Genomic DNA, 25,140 nt, shown 5'->3' on the forward strand with positions numbered 1-25,140 from the left:
CCAAGCACATCATCTGCCTGCCGCTCTCTCATTGGCTGCATAGAATCAGCAGCCGACGCACTCCATCGTACATCACGGTGAATGTTGACAACATTGCAGACACAGAAGTACGCCATTGGCCCCTATCAAGACTTTTATTGTCTCCTGTAGAAATGAATACTGTTGCTCAGTATTTATCCAATTTTAAAGTCAGTTCAATTCAAACTACAAATGGATTCAGGCGAACTTCAGTTTATACATGGTAGATGTTCCTAAAATGCCAAAGTACATGGAATAGATTCCCAGGGTTGGCAACGTGACTTAGTTTGCTACCCATGAACTACTTCTCTCCCTGCAGTCAACTTGTTCTCAGCCAAGCTGTTATCACTGTACCGCCTTCAACCTTTCCGTAGTATAGTGAAAAATCTTCTAGTGTTCAAGTTGTATGTAACAACAGCAACTAATACATAAATAAAAGATCACAGTCACTATTCAGTCCATTTCTCAACCTCGCTCATTGTACCATTTACTGATCCCTATTCGTACTATTTCCATGACTGGTTGTGCCGCTGTAATTTATTCTTGTAGCAGCTATATTTTAATGATTTATTTCATTTGTCAGTATTTCATTCTGGATTAATTTTCCTTCTTGTTCCATCTGAATGTCACCACCATGTTCTAAAGTTTATTAAAAGCTGGTAATGTTTTTACCGGTATTCTAATATGCAAGCAGTGACTGAATTTCACATTTGCAACCCTTTTAGTCAAATCATTGCAGTCTCTCATAATCATATGAAATATTTATTTGAATTCAGAATCAAGTAATGTTTTTTGAGGGACAACATTCTGCTTTTGAATATTACCTTCATTTAAAAAGCGGCATTATTGTGTAAATGGTTTCCACACATGTATGAGAACTTTTATTGCAAACCTGTTCAAATACAACAAGAGTTTGTAAGATGACAAAATTTAGTGATTTCCTCCTGTATGAGGGTGTGGGTTGGTATTCCATATGCAGATGATATGGTGTTATTGGCAGAGAGTGAAAAAACTATAAATTGAATACTAAAAGAATTAAATAAGACCTGTGAGGAATTCGGAATGAAAATTCATAAGAAAAAGACGAAATGTATAGTGATAAGTGCAATAAATGTAAGAATGGCTATAAAGTTAGGACAGGAAGATATAGAACAAGTGCCTTCAAATATCTGGGAAGCATAATTACTTAAGGCATGAAGTGTTATAAAGCGGTGAAAACATGGACAGCCATTTGCAAGAAGGAATTTAATAAGAGGAGGCAATTCTATGTGGGTGCGTGGACAAGGACCTGAGGAAGAGATTGGTGAAGTTCTTTATACACTGGTCAGCCAGAATATTACCAACAACTACCTAACAGGCACTTTGTTCACCTTTGGCATGAATGACAGCGGCGATGTGTCATGGCATAGAAGCAATGGAGCTTTGGTAGGTCGCTGGATGGAGCTGAATACACAAGTCACCTAATTCTTGTAAGTTCTGGAGAGGGGGCGATGAGCTCTGATGCCATGTTCAGTCACATCCCAGGTGTGTTAGATTGGGTTCAAATCTGGCAAGTTGGGGGGCCAGCACATCACTTGGAACTTGTCACTGTGTCCCTTGAACCACTTCCATATTACACTCCTGGCCTTGTGACATGGCACATTATCTTGCTGAAAAATGCTACTGCCATCAGGAAGCGTGATCGTCATAAAAGGATGTTCGTGGTCTTCAATCAGTGTAAGACACTCCATGGCCAACATGGTGCCTTGCATGAGCTCCACTGGACCCATGGATGCCCACATGAATACTCCCCAGAGCATGTTGGAGTCATCAGCTTGTTCCCGTCCCTGGTGTCAAGGAGCTATTCCCCTAGAAGGTGACAGATTTGCACCCTCCCTTCAGCATGATGGAGGAGGTATTGGGTTCATCAGACCATGCAATACTCTTGTCACTGTGCCAGTGTCCAGTGGCGATGGCTGTGTGCCCATTTCAGTCGTAGTCGCCAATGTTGTTGGGTTAACATTGGCACATACATGGGTCGTCTGCTGCGGAGGCCCATCATTAGGAGTGTTCGGTGCACTGTCTATTCAGACACACGTGTACTCTGCCCACCACTAAAGTATGATGTTAATTCTGCCACAGTTTGCCACATGTCCGATTTTACCAGTCTGCCCAGCCTGTGACGTCAGACGTGTGTAATGAGGAGTGGCCGCCCTACCCCACGATGTTTGGACATAGTTTCAACTTGGTTTCGCCATGTGTTGAAGACACTCACTAAAACACTCCTCAAACACATGACAAATCGTGCAGTTTTCGAAATGCTGTGCTGAGCCTCAGGGCCATCACAATCTGCCCTCAGTCAAACTCAAATAGACAGCACGGCTCCCCACTCCACACACACAGCATGCTCACTGATACTATATGCCTCATGCATGTGTCTGACTGGTAGTCATTCTTCGCCAGGTGATTCTGCCTGGTCCGTGTATGGAGTGTGGAATTATATGGAGCTGAGACATGGACACCGAGGAAAGAGGAGGAAAGAATAGAAGCATTTGAGATGTGGATTTGGATGTCGGAAGGGATAAAATGGGTAGAGAGGAGAAAGAGAGAGCGATTTTGAAGATAATCAGAAAGAGGAAACACAATTGTCTTGGGCATTAGATGAGAAGAGAGTTTTTACTGATTGGTCCTGTGGATGGACCAGTGAATGACAGAAGAAGATGCAGCAGATACCAGATGTTGTGGGAATATAAGGTTAGGTAGCAAATGACAGGAGTACATGGAGAGCTACATATGAATTAATAAAATCAAAACCCCCTTATGTCCAGTACCACAAATGTTTCAAAAGAAGCAAAAGTGTGATTATCAAAAGAACCAATAATTGAAAGTTGCTGAGGAATATCCCACATTTTCTACTGGTATGTTATTCTAGACCCAAAAGGTATATATGTTTGGGGAAAATGTCCTTCCCCTTTTGGTTTGTTTATTTTCTGTTTTTTGTCTTGTTTCCTTTATATTATTACAGTTACGTTTGGTGTGAATGGCTTTCCTTATCTTTCTAGGTGGTTCTACATAAGTCATATTAGAAATTCCTTAGCAGTGCAGAAGCAATAGTTAAACAATGTAATAATGTGATGAAAACTGAGTATAATATCAGTTGCACTACAGTCATATAACATTTATGTATATTATTGGCTGTCAGTCCATTAAGTAGACACAAAATATTTGTGTTTCAATCATAATCTGCCATTCTCATTTTGCAAAAAATGTGGACATTAGAGATTTGATTTTCTCAGTTCATATGAAGACCTGCCCTAGGGCATTATACTACTGATGATGATTTGTGAACTCCAGAAGGCCCTCAGATTGGTGATTAAAGGGAATTGCAGAATGAATAGAAGACTAACTTTAAAGCTTTCCAGTAGCTACCAACTATAGATAGCAAACAACACAGTTTTTCATGTACCTAACATGTCAGAAATAAGGCTGTTTCCAAACTCACTCTTTATAGTTCACCAATGGACAACTCCTTGTGTCACTTCTGGTTTCATAGTTTCAAGCATTTGAAAGAATATTGTCTGCTTTAATGTTGGGGACAAACTTAAAACAGTGAATAACAAGCAGAAAGTCTTCTTGGAGTGTGCAAACATAAGTTAATGAAAATGACATTCTGGAAGTAATGCCAGGTAAGATTTTATCGAGGCATTTGTAGTATGAAGAAAGGGTTGGCAAATAATTGTCCTTCACAAGGAAGAGGAGAAAGACAAACTAGATACATTCAAAGGTCTCAAAGTATGAAGAACAGGTAGAAATATAACAAGTAGACAGGTTCCTGTGAAGACACTGTCCTTGGTCAGTGGGAAGATAGGAATCTGTCAGACATGAGTTCTCTGCTGCACCAAGGTGTGACTTTGATGTTTCTGGGGCTACATTTCTCATACTCACGATAAGTGATTATACTTTTTAGCTCTGGTACATTTTGAAGCTACTATTGCTCTTATTAATCAAGCAGCTATATAGTAACACGGTTAAAGATAGAATTATACTGCTCAGATCAGCTGTAGAACCACTTGCTGTTTCATTTGTTTACGTTTAAAATGGTTATCTGATTAACATTGCCATTGCAGTGTACCACTTGTGATACATTAGGCAAATTAATACATAATGTTGATACTACATTAAATGCTATGAGCACAGGATATTTAATCTGTGGATGCTAAGATGCAGTGTGGAGCAGGTATCTTCTCACTGCATTTGTCTTAAAATCCTGCAGTTTAGCTTTCCTGTGTACACATCTGATCCTCCTGTATAAGAGAAAGAGTTTTTTGTTAATTTGTTATGAGGTAATGAGCATAATTGTATAAAAACTTGTAGGAGGTATTTGGTATTACCTCCAATAAAATGAATATTGATACACATTTAGGTTACTTCTATTGTTTTGTGTCTTAGGGCCCATAGCTTATTTGCAACATTGAAGCAGTAACTAGGGAACTATTCAAAAGAACAGTAACAGAACTGTCGGGAGTTGGACTATTCATTATAGCTGTGGATTGTGACATGAGAGCCAGAAATTTGAGAGTGTGGGAACAACTAGGGTTGCACACAGATAAAATGCATGTCCCAAACTCTGCAGAACATGACAGGATAGTTCGGAAATTCTGTAATGTACTAATTTTGAGAATTGCAGAAGAAACCATTTACTACACGCAGGACTTATTTTGTCAAATTTCATAACTGTGGCAAAGAAGTTAATAAAGGATCTGCTGGAGCATGATAAGAGTGGTCTTCCAGATGTGTTTCTTATTGCAGAGGAACAGTTCAATATTACTAGATGCACAGCCCAAAGTGTGAGAGTGACATCACAGTTATATTCGGATTGCAGTACACAAGCTGTGTAACATATGCTGAAGAAAATGTGAAGTTAATTTTGTGTAACTAGTAAGCAATATGCTTAACTGGAGATAGCATGAAGATGAGAAGACTTTCCTGAGAAACCACATATGATCTGAACCTGAAAAACAGAGAGAATGTTGTAAAGTTTGTTTGGCTGTGGTTGTATGAAAAAGAGCAGATCTAGCATTTTGGAAAGTATTCTTGAAGTCCGTGAACTGTCATTGTCACATCAGCAGTATAAGAAATACAGGAGAGTCCCATAAATTGACTGCTAGATTGAACCAAGACTGTCTACAGAATAACTTACTAATATTTCTGAATTCATTATAGATTCAGTACTGATTACAGGGTCAGATTCACTTTTTTTTGGAGATAATGAAAATAATTGTTATGCCATTTTTTGACACACATCTGATGTTGAAGCAATGCCCTCTTACTGTGATGATCGTAAGCATGTGCTTATGGAACCTCAGTAATATACTATTAATAATTACAAAACAGGTCACTTGTAATGTTAACAAAGCATAGTTTCATAACAAAATGAGATTTACTTAAAATCTTTGCTTATGTTTCTTTAAGACAATTAACAAATTGATTCATCCCATTATCTCCTACATTGCTAGAATTTACAACAGCATTGGGAATTTGTGTCTCAGTTAAATATTTTTTGTGAAGGTGCAGTGTTTGGTTTCTGTATCCAGAGGCAGACCAAGCAGATCCTTTTTCAAAGATCCCACTTGTAATTCTTAGTGAGGAAATATGATGTACACGTCCTTTGCATTACAAACATAAATTTTATCCATTCATTTGCACTGAGATTCTGACATGTGCTTAACCATAACTTTTTCGTGAACCATGAAACGTAACATCCCAAGTGTATTGAGCAATGGCACAACTACACTTGTTCTTATTTATTTCATAAGCAAATCATTTTGACTAGAAAAATAGCAATGACAACACAAACTACAGCACTACCCACACACAAAACTAATACTACTTAGAGACTATAGCTAATGACAATGTTCAATCTGCCACTCTCTCTGCCGAGAGTTCACAGCAGACAGCCCTGGCTAATGCAGTTTCAGGGGGTGCTGGAATATATCACCCTGTGAGGTTCCTACCTTCCTTGTACAGCAAGATGCTCACAAAATTTATCAACACCACCATCAGAAAACTATATTTTAATAAGGTCAAGGAATGGGTTGGATCTGGATGTGCATACAGCACAAAAAAAATCATGAATGAAATTGTGGAATAGAGCAAGCAGTATCAATAGTCCATGCCTGAGATTCACAGAAAGCTTTTGACTCAGATTCACAAAATGTGTACGAACAGCTTTTGAAATTGGAGGTATTGATTTAACCTATTTTAATATAGTGAAGATGTCTATACCAATTCAAAAGTTTCAATTTACTTCATTCAAGATAGAGGAGGAGCCAAGTAAAGAAATGACATATTACCGAAACTATTATTTGCTTAAAAGGAATTCTCAGAACTTTAAATTGGGAAAACAAAGAAGAAAACATGTAATGGATTAAGTCTGAACCACATTTGTTTCATTGTTGACATTGTAGTGTCCACATAAACTTAAGCAAGTGGGAGAATTTAATAGGCAAAATTTGGAGCAGACCTGGAAATCAAGTATAATGAGACTAAAATAATGTACAGTGACCATATTGAATAGAAAATTGTACAAATTAATCATGAAGTGATTGAACCAGTTTAGGTTTGTATTGACAGTGGTTTAAGACAGTGGCAGATTGATAACAAAATAAGTAGTTGGTAAACTAGATAGGAATTTCACACACATGTATTCAGGTAGAAATTGCAGCAAAATGCTTTACAATCTTTCAGTATGATTTATGTAGCTAGCTTCTAATCATTACAATCCCAGCGATTAGCTGCTTGCAGTCCAGAAAATTTATTCCTGTGATTGCTCACCACTTGGTGATACCCCCGCAGGGGAAGGATAATGGGCTGTGTCAAAAGATTACAAAGAGATAAGTTGTAGGTTCCACCAAAGTAAAATGCTACTATGCAACAGGAGGTATTCAGTATCTAAAACATATACGTTTTTTTTTGACAAATAGAAAAAATACCATTGCAAGTAAAATGGATAGCACAAGTTATGATGCAACACTTTGGAATCATGTTTTTGCAATAATAAGTAAGTTTCCTTCACACACTCAAACTGTTATAAACTAAAAGATTGTGCTAGACATAATTAGTTTCTTCCTTGCTTACAAACAGCACTATTATTTGTAATTTGATGGCAGTTGCTGTATAATTATTAATTTCAAATTTTTGTTTTCCACATAGACCTTCAGGTTGGGACAACATGAAAAAAATAAGTATTCTTTACGAAAACATGCAGAGCATGAAACCTGATGATTATTACCGAGATGTTATTGTGCAACCAGTTATTAGAAAGGTATGTTTTATTTGAAGAAAAATAACTCTTCTTGATATCTCTTAGCCAGAAAATCATAAGCTTGCTTTGTGTATCTCACTGAGAATTAGGCATTCAAAGCTTAAGAATACTTCTTGTCCACATTCATTTTTTATTTTATTATACAGATGGAATAATACTTAAAAATTCTCATTCTCTGTACTGTTTTGGTATTTTGACTTAAGATGTTAGCTTACTGTTCCTTAAATTTTTGAAGCCTGTCCAAAGAGAATGTGAAATGCAAGCAGAAGATGAACAGTATTTCTTATCCAAGCAACTCCAGCTTCTGCAGCAAGGTGGACCTGCAAATGCAAGGCAAGAGTCTCCGCTTAGGACTGCAGTGCAGAAAACTGGAGACAGAAGAGTTACAGGATCACCTGGTATTCAGGGGCAGTTAGGTTCACCAAAGAAGGTAAATATCTATTTGTAAAATTGTTCATATAAAAAAGTGTACTCTCAAAGTGGCAGCAAGGGAACACACACACACACACACACACACACACACACACACACACACACACAAAATGATTAAAGTTTTACAAGCTTTTGGGGCCAATGGCTCCTTCGTCTGATGGAAGAGTTGAAGGGGAAGGAGGAGGGGGGGAAGGGGGTGAAGGAAAAGGATTGGAGACTTTTAGGGTAAGGGGTACAGTTTGATGCCATCTCCGCCTATACCAATACACCCCCCCCCCCCCCCCCCCCCATACATGGTCCGTCTGCTGCTGAACATTTCCTTAGTCAATGTCCATCTGTCTCCTAGCCTATGATGTCCTTCTTGCTCACCTTAATCAACTTTATACTTACCAACAATTACTTCACCTTTGAAGGGCAGACATACTAACAGATCAGGGGTATGGTCATGGAACCAGGATGGCTCCTTCCTATGTCAGCCTTTTGACGGGTCACTTGGAGGAGGTGGGGATCCATAATTCTTCAGCCTCTGGTTTGGTTTAGATACATTGATGACATCTTTGCCGTATGGACTCATGGTGAGGCTGGCCCGCTAAAATTCCTGGAATCTCTAAATACCTTCTCCCAATTAAATTTCACATGGTCCTATTCCGAATCCCATGCCACTTTCCTTGCTGTTGATCTCGTCCACGCTGAAGGCCAGCTACACATTTGTCCCCATCAAATCCATTAACAAACAACAGTACTTAAATTTTGACAGTTGCCATCATTTCCATGTCAAACAGTCTCCCATACAGCCTTGGCATTTGAGGCAAACATCTCTGTTCAGATGCAGACTCTTCACAAAATTACACCACCACTCTCACGTCAGCCTTCACTGGACATTGTCCCAACAGCCTAATTCAAAAACAGATTTCCTGAGCCATCACATCCAATCCTGGTACTATTGATCCCTCAAAAAACAAAAAAAAAAAAAAACAAAAAAAAAAAAAAAAAAAAAAAAAAAAACTTCGGAGCACACCACTTGTCCCTCTGTATTATCCTGGTCTTGAATGTGTCAGTCAGCTACTTTGACAAGGCCATGACTTCCTAAAATCATGCCCTGAAATGAGATCCATTCTGTTTGAGATTTTGCCCATCACACCTAGAATAGCTTTTCGTTGCTGCCCAATCTCTGCAATATCAGACCTTATGTTCCTTCTACACCCATCTCCCTACCCTGTAGCTCCTACCCCTGTAACCATCCCCAGTGCAAGATTTGCACTATACACCCTCCTACCACCCTCCTACCACCACCTATTACAGCCCTGTAAGTGGCAAAACATATACTTTCAAAGGGAGAGCAACCTGTGAAACTACACATCATATACCAACTATTATGAAAAAGCTGTTCAGCCTTTTATATCGGTGTGACTAACAGCCAGTTATCAGTCAGGATGAATGGGCATAGGCAAAGGGTGTATACAGGCAACACACACTATCCTGTTGCAGAAAATGCTGTACAGCATGACAGTCATGACCTTGGTGCCTGTTTCACCACACACGTCATCTCCCTATGTAGGTCGGTGTCAACAAAATATTTTCGTATTCAGAGAAGAAAGTTGGTGATTGGAATTCACTCCATTTTAGGTTCCTGCATCTTTCATTTTCTAACTTGCCTATGTTTCACCATCCCCCGGCCCACTTCTATTACATACAATGCACTTAGCTTTTTACTCTTATTAACTTGTGCTCAATGTTTTACTGGTAATCTCTGTCTTACATATTACACTGTCTTCCACCTTTAAGCTCTGGGTTTTCAGATCTCATCCTGCCAACAATCAGTCTTTCCTTCTCATCCCATCCGGCAAGTCTCCCCTGGCCCGAGATACTGGGTGACTTTTCTAAACTGTACCCCTTTCCCTAAACCTATCCAGTCCTTTCCTTTCACCCTTCTTCCTTCCCCTTCAACTCTTCCAATGGCTCTGAAAGCTTGTAAAAGTTAAATCCTTTTGTGTGTGTGTTCCCCTGCTGCTGCTTGGTGAGTAGATTTTTTAAATCTATCCATTTACATTATATTATCAATAATTGGTTATTTTCATTGTTACATAAAATTGTTCAGATTTATTAATGTGAAGTATGAGAACTATTTATGATAAGAGTTGATGTTCTTATACCTAGGGAAATTTAATGTAGGCCTACAAATATAGGCCTACAATACATGCACTTAAAGCTGAAAATTGTATTAACATCTGGAACCACACTGTCTGTTTCTTATACTAGTAGTGTTGAACTTTGTTTTAAAAAACATTCTTTTCTCTTACATACGAGGGGGGACCTAAATGTAATCGGAATAGTAATGCTGCACATCGTGTACTTGTAGTAGCAGGTTGCGCGACCAGAGGGTTGTAGTAGGAGCTCTGCTGAGTCATTCTGCCACACGGCATCACCCAACAGTGAGAAGTGTGGTTTATTTGGCAGTTCTTTGAGTGTGCGTACAGTGCAGATGTGACCATGCTCTTAGAAAAACGCAAGTGAATGAATGGTTTTCTCGGTTTAAAAAGGGAGAAATGGTGGTTGAAGATGAGCCCTGTTCCGGTCGACCTTCAACTGCTCGAAGCGAAGACAACGACAAAATCCGTGATCTCATCAGTGAAGATCGACACAGGACAATCAACCAACTCGAGAACTTGTCCGGGTTGTCCTGGAGCTCAATTCAGCGCATCTTGACCATCGATTTGGGGATGTGAAAAGTGGCAGCGGAATTCGTGCTGAAGCTTCTTACCGGAGATCAAAGGGATCGTCGCAGTTCAAGCCTGTCTCAAATGAAGGACGTATTCAAAGATGACCCACATTTTTTCAAAAAAATCATTACAGGTGATGAGTCATGGTGCTATGGGTACGATCCAGAAAGTAAGCAACAGTCATCACAATGGAAGTCACCTGGCTCATCTCGACCAAAAAAAGCTTGACAAGTGAAATCGAATGTGAAAACAATGTTGATCCTGTTTTTTTTGGCATCAAAGGGATCGTACACTCTGAATTTGTCCCTGATAACCAGTCAGTAAACCAAAAATTCTATTTCGAGGTTATGAAACAGCTTCGCAAAAGTTTGTCGCGGAAACGTCCGGCTTTGTGGGATTCTGGCATGTGGTTCCTGCATCACGACAATGCTCTCATGCACACGGCTCTCAGCGTTCACCAGTTTTTGGCCTCAACAAACACGACTACCTTGACCCACATGCTCTATTCACTGGATTTAGCACCCTTGGACTTCCTGTTCCCGAGGATGAAAAGACTCTTGAGAGGGAAGCGTTTTGTGGATGTGGAAGATGTAAAACTCAATGTCATCAAAGTGCTGGCAGGTATCAAAGAGGATGAATTTAAAAGGTGCTTCGAACACTGGAATGAGCATTTGGACAAGTGTATTAATGCTAATGGAGAGTACTTTGAAGGAGATTAAGGTTGTATTTGAAAACAATAAAGTATATGCTTTCTAGAAAGAAATTGCGGTTATTTTTGGGTCCCCCCTCGTATCTGAGCAATTCATGTAGTCACAATCATCAAAATCTATTTTTTTTCCTACAAATTTGAATTTCAGTGTATAAAAGGCCAATTTCATGATAAATATACTGTTACCCAAACCGTCAAATCTCACTTGGCAAATTAGAGAGCTGTTGTATATTTAGCTTCTTCTTTCTGAAAGTCTGATGTGCAGTGTAATATGCTACAGAAAAAGTAATCATTTGATCAGTACTTACAGTACACATGAACATCAGAATGAAAACCGTTGTAACTTGGTTTCGCATGTGATTGAAAAGAGAAAATCAAGGAATATGTAAAGAATGAAGACGGGTAGAGTAAAGAAGAGTTTGCACACACAGATTGTGTAGGTAACGAGTCCAAAATAAATGGTTCTCAGCAGTAGAGTTTCTTTAGTGACCTTATCATTGATGGGAATGAAACCATGATCGTCCTTCCATCCTTCCTACATGACAGATACAACTGCATAGTATTTGCAGGAGGTACAGGTGATTGTCATATCAAAGATGTGAATTAAAAGCTGGAGGAAAGTGCAGACCCAATTACAGTGGACTAAACACCCCCACCCCCCAACCATAGGTCTCGTGCACCTTTTGGAAGTACATGTGTGATGAGCATACGGTCCCAAGGCATTGCAGTACTCCCTCCTTTCTTGTGCTGTTATCCCACTCTTTCTTATCTGACTTGGTCTGTAGGACAGCTTCACTGGTGACATCTTCGCTTATTACTGAATACTGATTATGATTGCTTATTCTGCTTAGTCATACTTTCTGCCCCTTGTTCATTTCAGTCAATTCAGATTTGGTCTCCACTTATGGGTCTGTCTTCCATTCTCTCAAAATTTTACAGTAGTTTGGGCTGTGCAGGGAAAGGCACCCAATGTGGCACATTTTGCACTCGCTGGTCAGTATTCTCTGAAGTACCTCTTGTGTGAGTGGACCAGATTAGTTGCCCAAGCATAACACAGTAGCCAGTCCATTGTGGGGATGGGAGATGTCACACCCGTACATCCGTAGCCTCTGGCGACATATGGCTGACACTCTTGGCGTCAGAGCTGAAAACTGAAAGCCTTTTACCACATACTTCACCTCGGTGATAGATGACAGTCCTTATGACAATCTTTCCTACCTCACAGCTTAATGTGTGGGAAGCACTACTTGCTCCTAAAACAGTAGAACATATTTCGGCCTCACTTTTGGTAAAATTGATGATATTGCTGGTAACATGCAATCTAAAATGCTGAACATTATTTACAGTTTATATCCTGCAGTATTTTGAGCTACATTGTTAAGTCTGTTATTCGTTTGTGTGTGTGTGTGTGTGTGTGTGTTGTTGCTGTTAATCCATATTCCAATTTCTTATCTTCAGATTGACAGCACAAAACCAAGTGTGACAGGCAGTGGGGAAGGAGTTTTAGCTAACTTCTTCAATTCACTGCTGTACAAGAAGACAGGTGGTGGGCCACAGACACCAAAAACACCAGGTATTTATCCCATTCTTCTCCTCCCCCCCCCCCCCTCTCTCTCTGTCTCTCTCTCTCTCTCTCTCTCTCTCTCTCTCTCTCTCTCTCTCTCTCTCTCTGAAAGCCTTGCTCTGCCTCCCTTATTGCTTTTGGATCTGGAAGGTCAAATTTTTTTAAGTAAACTTATCTTAATGCTCGTATTGCATCATATGGCTCATGAGTGAGTGTAGTCTTGATTTGTGTCTTTGTATAATTGGTAACATTCAATTAAACCTTACAGTTCGTTTGTTACATTACAGCATATGACCAACTATTTTTATAGGGACCAATTTTTAATGTCTGTGTGTTAGTTTTTTCACAAATCCTCGTTAAGTTGTCTGTGTAGTTCTGTTGTTTAATTAGTTATAAGAATTTTATTTGGCAGTTAAAAATTGTAAATTTCAAATTTAGCAACACATTGTTTACAGAGTAGTTGTATAATGAAAAGAATGCTGGGTTTTGGCAAGAACACACAGAAAATGTTGTGGGGAAGGCGAACCAAAGAATGTGTTCTATTGGTGGAACACGTAGAAGATGCAGCCGGTCTACTAAAACTGCCGACGCTAAGCTTGTCCATCCATCCTCTTTCGGAGTACTGGTGTGTAGTGTGTGAGCCTTACGAAATAAGATTAATGGAGTACATTGAGGAATTCAAAGAGCAGCAGCACATTTTGTATTATCGAGAAATAGGGGAGAGAGTGACACTGACATGATCCAGGAATTGGGGTGCACATTATTAAAACAAAGGCATTTTTCGGTGCGGCAGAATCTTCTCATGAAATTTCAATCACCAAGTTTCTCCTCTGAATGTGAAAATATTTCGTTGGCACTGACTCATAGGAAGAAATGATCATCATAATAAAATATTGTAAATCGGAGACTGCATGGAAAGATCTAGGAGTTAGTTTTTTCCGCACATTGTTTGAGATCAGAATAATAGAGAATTATTGTGATGGTGTTTGATGGACCCTCTGCCAGGCATTTAAATGTGATTTTCAGTGTGTCCGTGTAGATGTGGATGTAGATGTAGGGTGAGCACCTCTGTAAGGACAGTGGCTAGTAAATTTCTGTGGTCTTTAAAGTGAAGTATAGAAAAGATGATAGGCTTGCTGTACTATATGTAGATTCTTATGGAAAATATTGCCTTTTTTACTGTAAAGTTCTTACTGTGCCAGTTACTGTAATAGAGGCTGTTTCAGTTCATGTTCCCACTTGGGGGCAGCTGGGTGCCCACAGGTACAGTGGTGGGGAAAAGGCCAGTGGGCACATTTGGTGATGCATTTAGACCTTGTGCAGAATGTATGCCTGGTGGGTAGCCTACACTAGCTGCACCTGCCAGCAAATGAGCTGAGGTGTGCACAGCAGTGCCCACACCCTCTGGGGCAGCACTGGAACAGCCTACTCTAATACATATTACTAGAGAACTGGTCATTGAATACGTAATGGTTTCTTTAGTGGTTGTTGTAATACTGGTTAACATTCTAGCTGTTTGTAAGTTTATTGGATTCTCTCTTCTTTTTTCCCTCTCTTCTGAATGTGGCAACTAAGATTTGTATTTTTCCTTTGTGGTAAAAGTGGGAGACATGTAGCCAAAGATTTCTTTAAGGTTTCACAAACCAATTTCTAATGGATCAAATGAAGTCTGTAAGACTGTCAGATTCCTAAAGAGGGGCAGCAGCCTTTTCAGTAGTTCCAGGGGCAACGGTCTGGATGTTTGACTGATCTGACCCTGTAACATAAACCAAAATGGCCTTGCTGTGCTGGTACTGCAAAAGTCCGCAAGTCGTGGGGTACTGTGAAAGTCTGATAGCTGTGGAAAACTACAGCCATAATTTTTCTTGAGGGCATGCAACTTTACTGTATGGTTAATGATGATGGTGTCCTCTTATGTAAAATATTCTGGAGGTAAAATAGCCCACCCATTCGGATCTCCGGGCAGGGAATAGTCAGGAGGACATTGATATCAGAAGAAATAAAACTGGCATTCTACAGTTCGGAGAGTGGAATGTGAGATTCCTTAATTGGGCAGGTAGGTTAAAAAATTTAAAAAGGGAAATGGATGGGTTATAGTTTGACATAGTGGGAATTAGTGAAGTCCGGTGGTAGAAGGAAAAAGACTTCTGGTGAGGTGAGTACAGGGTTATAAATACAAAATCAAATACAGGTAATGCAGGATTAAGTTTAATAATGAATGAAAAATTAGGAGCATGGGTAAGCTACTACGAACAGCATAGTGAATACATTGTTTTGCCAAGATAGATACGAAGCCCATACCTACGACAGTAGTACAAGCTTATATGGCAACTAGCTCCGCAGATGATCAAGAAATTGAAGAAATTTATGATGAGATAAAAGAAATTATTCAGATAGTAAAGGGAGAAGAAAATTTAATAGTCATGGGGGACTGGAATTCGATAGTAGGAAAAGGAAGAGAAGGAAAAGTAGTAGGTAATATGGAATGAGAGTAAGAAATGAAAGAGGAAGCCACTTGGTAAAATTTTGCACAGGGCATAACTTAATTGTAGCTAATACTTGGTTTAAAAATCGTGAAAGAAGGTTGTATACGTGGAAGAGGCCCGGAGACACTGGAAGGTTTCAGATAGATTATATAATGATAAACAGAGATTTAGGAACTAGGTTTTAAATTGTAAGACATTTCCAGGGGCAGATATGGACTCTGACCAAAGCTATTGGCTCTGAATTGTAGATTAAAACTGAATAAACTGCAAAAATGTACGAATTTAAGGAGATGGGACCCGGATAAACTGAAAGAACCTGAGGTTGTAGAAAGTTTCAGAGAGAGCACTACGGAATGATTGACAAGAACGGGGGAAAGAAATACAGTAGAAGGAGGATGGGAAAAAAAGGTAATCGGGAAGTGCAAAATCGCTAAGCAGGGATAGCTAGAGGACAAATGTCAGGATGTCGATGCATATATCACTAAAGGTAAGATAGATACTGCTTACAGGAAAATTAAAGAGACCTTTGGAGAAAAGAGAACCACTTACATGAATATCAAGAGCTCAAATGGAAAACCAATTGTAAGCAAAGAAGGGAAATCAGAAAGGTGGAAGGAGTATATGGAGGGTCTGTACAAGGGTGATGAACTTGAGGACAATATTATGGAAATAGAAGAGGACGTAGATGAAGATGAAATGGGATATATGATACTGCATGACAAATTTTACAGAGTACTGAAAGACCTAAGTCGAAACAAGGCCCTGAGAGTAGACAACATTCCATTAGAACTGCTGTTAGCCTTGACAGAGCTAGCCCTAACAAAACTCTACCATCTGGTGAGCAAGATGTATGAGACAAGTGAAATACCCTCAGACTTCAAGAAGAAGATAATGATTAGAATTCCAAAGAAGGCAGGTGTTGACAGGTGTGAAAATTACCGAACTATCAGTTTGATAAGTCACGGCTGTAAAATATTAACACTAACAGACGAATGGAAAAACTGGTAGAAGCCGACCATGGGGAAGATCAGTTTGGATTTCGTAGAAATGTTGGAACTTGTTTGGCAATACTGACCCTACAACTTAGAAGATAGATTAAGGAAAGGCAAACCCGTGTTTCTAGCATTTGTAAACTTAGAGAAAGTTTTTGACCGTGTTGACTGGAATACTCTCTTTCAAATTCTGAAGATGGCTGGGGTCAAATACCGGGAGCAAAAGGCTATTTACAATTTGTGCAGAAATCAGTAGCAGCTATAAGAGTCGAGGGGTATGAAAGGGAAGCAGTGGTCGGTAAGGGAGTGAGACAGGGTTGTAGACTATCCCCAATGTTATTCAATCTATATATTGAGCAAGCAGTGAAGGAAACAAAAGAAAAATTTGGAGTAGGAATTAAAATCCATGAAGAAATAAAAACTTTGAGGTTTATCAGTGCCATTGTAATTCTGTCAGTCACAACAAGGACCTGGAAGAGCAGTTGTAGGGAATGGACAGTGTCTTGAAAGGAGGCTATAAGATGAACATCAACAAAAGCAAAACAAGGATAATGGAATGTAGGTGAATTAAATCAGGTGATGCTGAGGGAATTAGATTAGGAAATGATACACATAAAGTAGTAGATGAGTTTTGCTTTTTGGGGAGCAAAATAACTGATGATGGTCAAAGTAGAGAGAATATAAAATGTAGACTGGTGATGGCAAGGAAAGCGTTTCTGAGGACGAGAAATTTGTTGACATAGAGTATAGATTTAAGTGTCAGGAAGTCTTTTCCGAAAGTATTTGTATGGAGTGTAGCCATGTATGGAAGCCTTCGAAATGTGGTGCTGCAGAATGCTGAAGATCAGATGGATGGGTAGATCACATAACTAATGAGGAGGTGCTGAATCATTCTGGGGAGAAGAGGCATTTGTGGCACAACTTGACTAGAGGAAGGGATCGGTTGGTAGGACATGTTCTGAGGCATCAAGGGACAACCAATTTAGTATTGGAGGGCAGCGTAGGGGGTAAAAATTGTAGAGGGAGACCGAAAGATGAATACACTAAGAGATTCAGAAGGATGTAGGTTGCAGTAGTTACTTGGAGATGAAGAAGCTTGCACAGGCCGGCCACTGTGGCCGAGCGGTTCTAGGCGCTTCAGTCCAGAACCGTGCTGCTGCTGCTGCTGCTGCTACAGTTGCAGGTTCGAATCCTGCCATGGGCGTGGATGTGTGTCATGTCCTTAGGTTAGTTAGGTTTAAGCAGTCTAGGGGACTGATGATCTCAGATGTTAAGTCCCATAGTGCTCAGAGCCAAGCTTGCACATGATAGAGTAGCATGGAGAGCTGCATCAAACCAGTCTCAGAACTGAAAATCACAACAACTACTTCAAGACTGTTTACTAACTTGTCTCACTTCATGCTATCTTTTCAGGTAAATAAAGAACACTGGTGGAATGCAGTCTCACTTATTATACAGTAACTTACTAATGACCTCAGGTGGTATATTGGTTAAGACATTGGAATGATACTTAGAAACTGGTCTCGAATGTGTGAACTATTGCAATTGACCCCCTCCTCCCTTTGTGTCACTTCATGCAAATTCCAGAATGGTTCCCTTAGTAAGACCACAGTACACATACTTAGATATGTTTATCCAAATGAGAGAATGGCCTTCATTTAATGTCCTTTAGGTTGGCCCAATGTTTAACTTCAAACAATCCTCCTCCTCCTCTAAAAATGTGCAGCAATCTATGCTTCTCTCCTTTTCCCTTCTGCCCCACCCGCTCAGCATCCCGTTGCTGCACTTACCATCCCACTATACACTGGAGTGACAAGTCGTGGGGTATCTCCTAATGTTATCGGACATCATTTTGCCCTACATAGTGCAGTAATTCGACACGGCATGGACTCAACAAGTTGTTGGAAGTTCCCTGCAGAAATATTGAGCCATACTGTCTCTATAGCCATCCATAGTTGCAAAAGTGATGCCGGTGACAATTTTGTGCCTGAACTGACTTCTTGATTATGTCCCATAAATGTTTGATGGGATTCATGTTGGGTGACTGTTAGCCAAATTATTCTCTCAAATCGTCCAGAATGTTCTTCAAACCAGTCGCAAACAATTGTAGTCTGGTGACTCCCGCATTGTCATCCGTAAAAATTCCATTGTTTGAGAACAAGAAGTCCACAAACAGCTGAAAATGGTCTCAAAGTAGTTTATTTGCACCAGAGGTCCCAGTCCATCCCGTGTAAACACAGCCCACACCATTATGGGGCCACCACCCACTTGCACAGTGCCTTCTTGAAAACTTGGGTCCATGGCTTCCTGGGGTCTGTGCCATACTTGAACCCTACCACCATCTCTAACTGACTGAATTGGTACTCATGTGACCAGGTCACAGTTTTCCAGTGGCCTAGGGTCCAACATGGTCAGGAGCTCAGGAGAGCCACTCATGTTGGTCTGCTGCCATAGTCTGTTAATGCCAGATTTTGCCACATTATCTTAAAGGATACATTCGTAAAACGCCCCACATTGATTTCTGTGGTTATTTCACGCATTGTTGCTTGTCTGTTAGCTCTGACAACTCTGTGTAAAGGTTGCTGCTCTTGGTCTTTAAGTGAAGGCTATGATGAGAGGTAATACCAGAAATTTGGAATCTCTGCCAGCTCTTGACACTGTGGATCTTGGAATATTGAATTCCTTAACAATTTCTGAAATGGAATGTCCCATGTGTCTAGCTCCAACTGCTCTTATGTGTTCCAAGTCTGTCATGTTCTATTGTGCAGCCATAATCTTGTCGGAAACCTTTTCACATGAACTACCTGAGCACAAATGACAGCTATGCCAGTGAACTGCCCTTTTACGCCTTGTGTAGGCAATACTACCACCATCTATGTATGTGCATATTGCTATATCACAACTTTTGTCACCTGAGTGTATTGTCCCTGCCACATCCCTTCACACCCCCACAGGCAGCACTACGATGTCTTCCCCCACACCTGTCCTAATATCCCTCCCCTCTCCTACACCTCTGATGTGATCACCTTGCCATTGGAACTGCTATCCTCCTTACTATGGGCCCTTTCTACTGCCAGCCAATGCAGTAGTGGGCCAAAGACATTGCAGCAGGTATTCAGAATTGTCAAAGGGCCCTTAAACATCTCAGGTGACATCCCTCAGAAGATGCTCGTCACTTTTAAGCAGCTATATACGAGGGCCGTTCAGAAAGTAACCTCCGGTTGATTTAAAAAAATACACCAAGTTAAATAAAAATATTTTAATATATACATCTTACAACTATATCTTTGCACTATTTTTCTACATAGTCTCCATAGCGATTGAGGCACTTATCGTATCTCTTCACAAGCTTCGAAATTCCTTCTGCATAAAAATCACCCGCTTGTGCCTGGAGCCAGCCTGTGACCGCATCATTGAGCTCTTCGTCGTCATCAAACCGCTGTGACCCGAGCCATTTCTTCAAATGCATGAAGAGGTGATAATCACTTGGCGCCAGGTCTGGGCTGTAAGGTGGATGGTTGATAACGTCCCACTTGAAGGACTCAAGAAGGGCCGTTGTTCTGCGAGCAGAGTGAGGATGGGCGTTATCGTGCAAAAAAACGATACCGGAAGTCAGGATACCACGGCGTTTGTTCTGTATAGCCCGTCGTAACTTTTTTATTGTTTCACAGTACACGTCTTGATTAATGGTCGTACCACGTTCCATGAATTCAACCAACAACACCCCTTTAGCATCCCAAAACACCGTTGCCATCAGTTTTCTGGCAGAGAAATCTTGCAAGGCTTTTCTTGGTTTGGTAGGCGAATTTGAATGTGCCCACATCTTTGATTGTTCTTTTGTCTCAGGGTTCCCGTACTTAATCCAGGTTTTGTCACCGGTCACGATTCTGTTTAACAATGGTTCTCCTTCGTCCTCATAACGTGACAGAAAGTCCAACGCAGAGGCCATTCTTTGAGTTTAGTGGTGGTCGGTAAGAATTTTGGGCACCCATCGTGCACAGAACTTACGGTAACCCAATCTTGCTGTCACTATCTCGTACAAGAGAGTCTTAGAAATCTGTGGAAAACCAGTAGACAACTCCGACATTGAGAAACGTCGATTTTCACGAACTTTTGCATCAACTGTCTGAACGAGTTCGTCAGTCACCAATGATGGTCTACCACTCCTCTCTCCATCATGAACGTTTTCTCGTCCACTTTTAAATAAACGTATCCATTCACGGACAACTCCTTCACTCATAACTCTTGGTCCGTACACGGCACAAAGCTCACGATGAATAGCTGCTGCAGAATATCCTTTGGCTGTAAAAAACCTTATGACAGCACGCACTTCACATTTGGCGGGGTTTTCTGTTGCAGCACACATTTCAAACTGCCACAAAAACTAAACTAGCGCAGGTACGACGTTCACTCGACCACGGCTTGATGCCGACTGACCTGTTGAGTGCGTGAACGCACAGATGGCGTCGCTACTCCCCCCACAACCCGCACTGTGACCAATCGGAGGTTACTTTCTGAACCGCCCTCATAATTAAATGCAGTAAGGAGGAGTGCTGGAAGCACTGTATCTCCTCTTGGAGAATGCCACTTCAACCTAAGTACGATTCAGCCTTCTCAGTCTGCCAGTCCGCTAAATATCAACTACTTTACCAAGTCTCCTCCTCCATGGTGGTATATCTGCCGATGTGTTGGTTCTTGCAGAAAGCCTCATGATCTACTTTGCGACAGAATCAGCATCCTCTTCTTACCTAGCTACTTACTGAATGCTTAAAAGACAAATTCAGGGCATGCCCCTATCGTCAAATTATGTAACAAACCTTTCACTGACGGGTAACTGCTTCAGGCTCTTGTTGTATCATGATACAGCCTCAGGCTGTGATTAAATTCGTAACCACATGACTCAACACCTGAATGTTATTGAGACACTCCTTGTCAGGACCTTCAGCTGTATTTGACCTGAAAGTATTTTCCCTTTTGTGATGGTGAGGTAATATGATCATCCCACTCCTTGCTTTCTTGTTTTAATCTCTTCTACCTGTTTCTTGCGTGTGTCTATGATTTTTTTGTCCTCTTTCGTTCCTTGTAGTGTTTGTTGCCTTTCTGTCGTTTTGTGGTTTTCCTTCCTCCCCATTTTGTGTTATAAGCCTCATTAGTTTTATTCTCACCCTTGTGGCATTATTTTAATTGGAACAAGGGACCGATGACCTAGCAGTTTGGTCCCTTCTCCTCCTCTTTTAAACCAACCACCTAACCACTCCTTAAACTAGGTAAAAACCGATCATCTATCTACAGATACTGACCAGTTAGCCTTACCAACGTGCTGTGCTAACTGCTTGAAAGGATTGCTGAGATTGTTAGGCTGTCACATGCAGCTAGTATTTAGCTGACAAATATGGGGTAGCCATGTTAGTTTTTTATCAAAGAAGAATCCTGAAAAGCTGGTAATTGTGCTGGCTTCTCAGATAACAGGGTCTATAGTTCCACTATCAGCGTGACTTCCAGGAGGAATGATAGACAACCAATTATCTGGTTATGTTGGAAACAGCGGTCCAACATGCCTTTTTCTAAATGCTAACATCTCATCCCAGACTTTTTGATCTGCATAACATGGACCACACTGTTTGGTGTCATCAAATTTTACTTACCCTGTGTGGCTGTGGCTTTCAAGGGTTCCTTTATATTCTTCACTTTGTATCCAAGTGGTTGTTTTCGGTTAGAGGTGGTATGTCTCTCAGCTAACAAGAAGTCTAAGAGAATGGCATCCCACAAGGCTCAGTGATGACTGTATAACAGTCTTCCTCATCTCTGTCTGCCCAGCGACATCCCCCTCCCCCAAAAAATGACAACTTTTGCGTTTTTAATTTGTTACAGTTTCCAGTCTCTATTCTTGATTGAGTGCCAGCTCCAAGGAGCCATTCAAGGGAATACTGCTTGAACCCTTTCCCATGGCCTCCAGTTCTTTCCCACCAAAATGAAAGTCAGACATTTCTGTCATCATGGTATGGTCCGTCCTGGCCCAGGATTGTAATTGGGTATCCAGTGCTTGGACATTGTTGCACAGCCCTGATTTTTAGGATTCTTTTTTGATATAAAAGCTAACATGGCTACCCCATATTTGTCAGCTAAATACTAGCTGCATGTGCTAGCCTAACACACTCAGCTTTCTTGCCTATACCTATTAGTGTGTGCATCACACTATTCTACTCCAAATTTACCAGGCCCAGGTCTTGTACCAGGTGGACTATGCTTGCCGGGTTTATGGCTCAGCAGCACCTTCAGCTTTGAAATTATTGGACCCAGTCCATCTTCCTGGAGTAAGAGTGGCCACTGGTCTATTCTGGACTAGTCTTGTAGACCGTCTCCTTGCAAATGTGGGTATCTTCCCCCTTCATTTCCAACAGTGCCAACTCTTGCTGACTTACGCAACCACTATTCGACAGTTTCCTAATCATCCAATTTCTTTTTGCATACGAGAAGAACCAGCCCTCTGACATCTGCCCTCAGATGGGGGTTACCAGTTGGAGTGCACCTCGCGACTCTGCCACGACCTCTGCCTTTCTGTTGTGACTCGCCGATCTTTCAAAGTGCCGCCACGCAGTTATGCGCGTCCTCTACATGCGGCGCTGTCTGCCAGCCATGCAGCAGCAGTGCCACGTAAGCGGCCAGCCAGAGGCCGCTGGACTCGGACTCAGTTATGATTTGACTGTTAAAAGTGACACACGTCTTACTCTGTTTACTTGATCTGTGACTTCATGTATTGCGTCGTCCTTGAAATATATTTGTTCAACTTGAAGTTATAACAATTGGCGACGAGGTAGTGAATTTTTCTTTTTCATTGTTGACCCACGTGTTTCCATGGCTACTGTAGAGCAACTGTTGCAAGGTCTCATAGAACAGCATACGCTTCTCACAAATGCTATTCGTGATTTCGTCATGGCATCCAATGCGGGGCGTATCTCGTCATTGTCTCTACCTCCTTTACCTCCTTACGACGAGACGGCGGAAGACTGGTCTGATTACGAACAACGTCTTCGACAGCACTTCTTGGCATTTCATGTCGCAGACGACCAAACATGTAAGTCTCTGTTCCTTTCATGGATTTCACCTCAAATGTATCAGTTGTTGTTGCAATTGGCTCCTTTGAAAGATCCTGCGTCTTTGTCCTTTGCTGAAATGTGCTCACTTCTGTCCGTTTATTTTCAAAAGCATACGCATGTGGTAGCCTCTCGTGTTGCATTTTATCGTTGTCAAAAACAACGAATCAATCCTTTCGCACTTGGGCTGCTGCACTTCAAGGCCTCAGTAGAAAGTGTCAATTTGTTACTGAAGTTCACAAAGAATCCTACGCCGATTCCATGGTACGGGATGCTATTATCCGGTCGGCGCCCGACAAGGAACTTAGGCAATGTGCCCTTCAGTTGGCAAATCCGACTCTCGAAGTCCTATCCATTGCTCAGTCTTTTGAAATTTCTCGTGCCGCTGGAGCTCAAATAGAGGCATGGGGTGACATCAGGGAAATACAACCTCTGTGCACTGTTGACAATGCGTGTGGCGTGTCCCCACCGGCTAACGTGGCTGCAGTACACTCCCAAGCGCAGCCTTGGCCTAACGGTTAACAAACCTCTAAGAAACTGCAGCAAAACCCACGGCAACTTCCTTCATGTTTGCGTTGTTTTACGAAACATTCACGAGAGGATTGTCCACAACGTTGGGCCGTGTGTCACAAATGCAAAAAAAAAGGGTCTTATGTTATCCGTTTGCAAATCCGACCGCGTACATGATGTTCATGAACATGGCGCTGATTCTGATTCTGTGTTTTCTGTCAATTGTACTTCATCCCTTTCAGGGAAGTTATTCCTCACTGTCCAAACACTTGGTCGAGATGTCCTCTCTCTGTGAACTCGTATGTCAGTGGCACACCCAAGTGGAATTCATTCAGAATTTTTGATTGGTATACCACAGATATATCAAGTGAATCTTGCAAGGTAATTTTCTCATTCCTGGAAGTAACTAAACTATCACAGTGCCACTAGGTATGTTCCACTACGTTTTCATGACCCTATCATAGTCGTGGCAGTATGATTATATTTCGAGAGGCAGTGTCTTCCTTGAGCTAACAATTTAGGAGTGCATCTGGACATCAGTGAAGCAGTGGTTTAATTGCTTTTCCTACGGTGTCATGCGGAGTATTCTATTATTTACAGTGAGGGAGAAGAATGGAAAGTTCCACATACCACTGCAGTACTATGAAAGAAATTAACGTAATTCACTGAGCTACAGATCTATTTCATTGACAACAGCATGTAGCAGGACATGTGAACAAACAATTCGTTCCAACATTATGAAATACACCAAAATATATTGCCTGTTGACATCAAACCGGCATGGGTTTGTAGAGCATCACTCTTTTGTGACACAGCTGGAACTTTATTTGCATGATGTACTGTGTACAGGGGCTCTCAAACTGGCTCCGTATTTGTAGATTTCCAAAAAGGATTTTGATATAATTCCTCATAAGCAGCTTTGCTATGGACATCCCATCAGTTTCTGCACACTATGATCTTTCATACATGAAATAGAATCCAGTCGCTCAACTGAGACAATAGTCTGTAGGATAGCAATGTGGTTGGAAGCCACTTTTGAGGAATGATAATATTAGCCTCTTTGCGACCCTATAAATATGGAATCAATTTGAGAGCCCCTGTACACAGTACATTATGCAAATAAAGTAATTGCCAGCTGTGTCTTACAAGAATGATGCTTTCCAAATCCATGCTGGTTTGCTGTCAATAGGTTTGGGGGTATTTCATAACATTGGAACAAATTACTTGTACACACGTCCTGCTACGTGTCGGTCAATTAAATGGATCTGTAACTCAGTGAAAGCCAGTGCATCATTGATGCACAAGGTGCACT

The 25,140-nt window shown here is 41.0% G+C and overlaps 1 protein-coding gene across 2 annotated transcripts in view; it reads left to right on the plus strand.

Moving 5' to 3' along the window:
* The window catches only part of LOC124615822 (cytoplasmic dynein 1 light intermediate chain 2), a 117,058-nt gene that overhangs the window by 71,793 nt on the left and 20,125 nt on the right, over positions 1–25,140 (plus strand). For both annotated transcript variants that reach the window (XM_047143962.1, XM_047143963.1), the window contains exons 7-9: positions 7,210–7,321; positions 7,557–7,751; positions 12,641–12,755. In XM_047143962.1, the coding sequence (XP_046999918.1) occupies positions 7,210–7,321; positions 7,557–7,751; positions 12,641–12,755 (422 nt within the window). The remainder of the gene's footprint in view (positions 1–7,209; positions 7,322–7,556; positions 7,752–12,640; positions 12,756–25,140) is intronic.

The sequence above is a fragment of the Schistocerca americana genome, chromosome 5, assembly GCF_021461395.2.
Source record: "Schistocerca americana isolate TAMUIC-IGC-003095 chromosome 5, iqSchAmer2.1, whole genome shotgun sequence".
In the NCBI taxonomy this organism is placed as follows: Eukaryota; Metazoa; Arthropoda; class Insecta; order Orthoptera; family Acrididae; genus Schistocerca; species Schistocerca americana.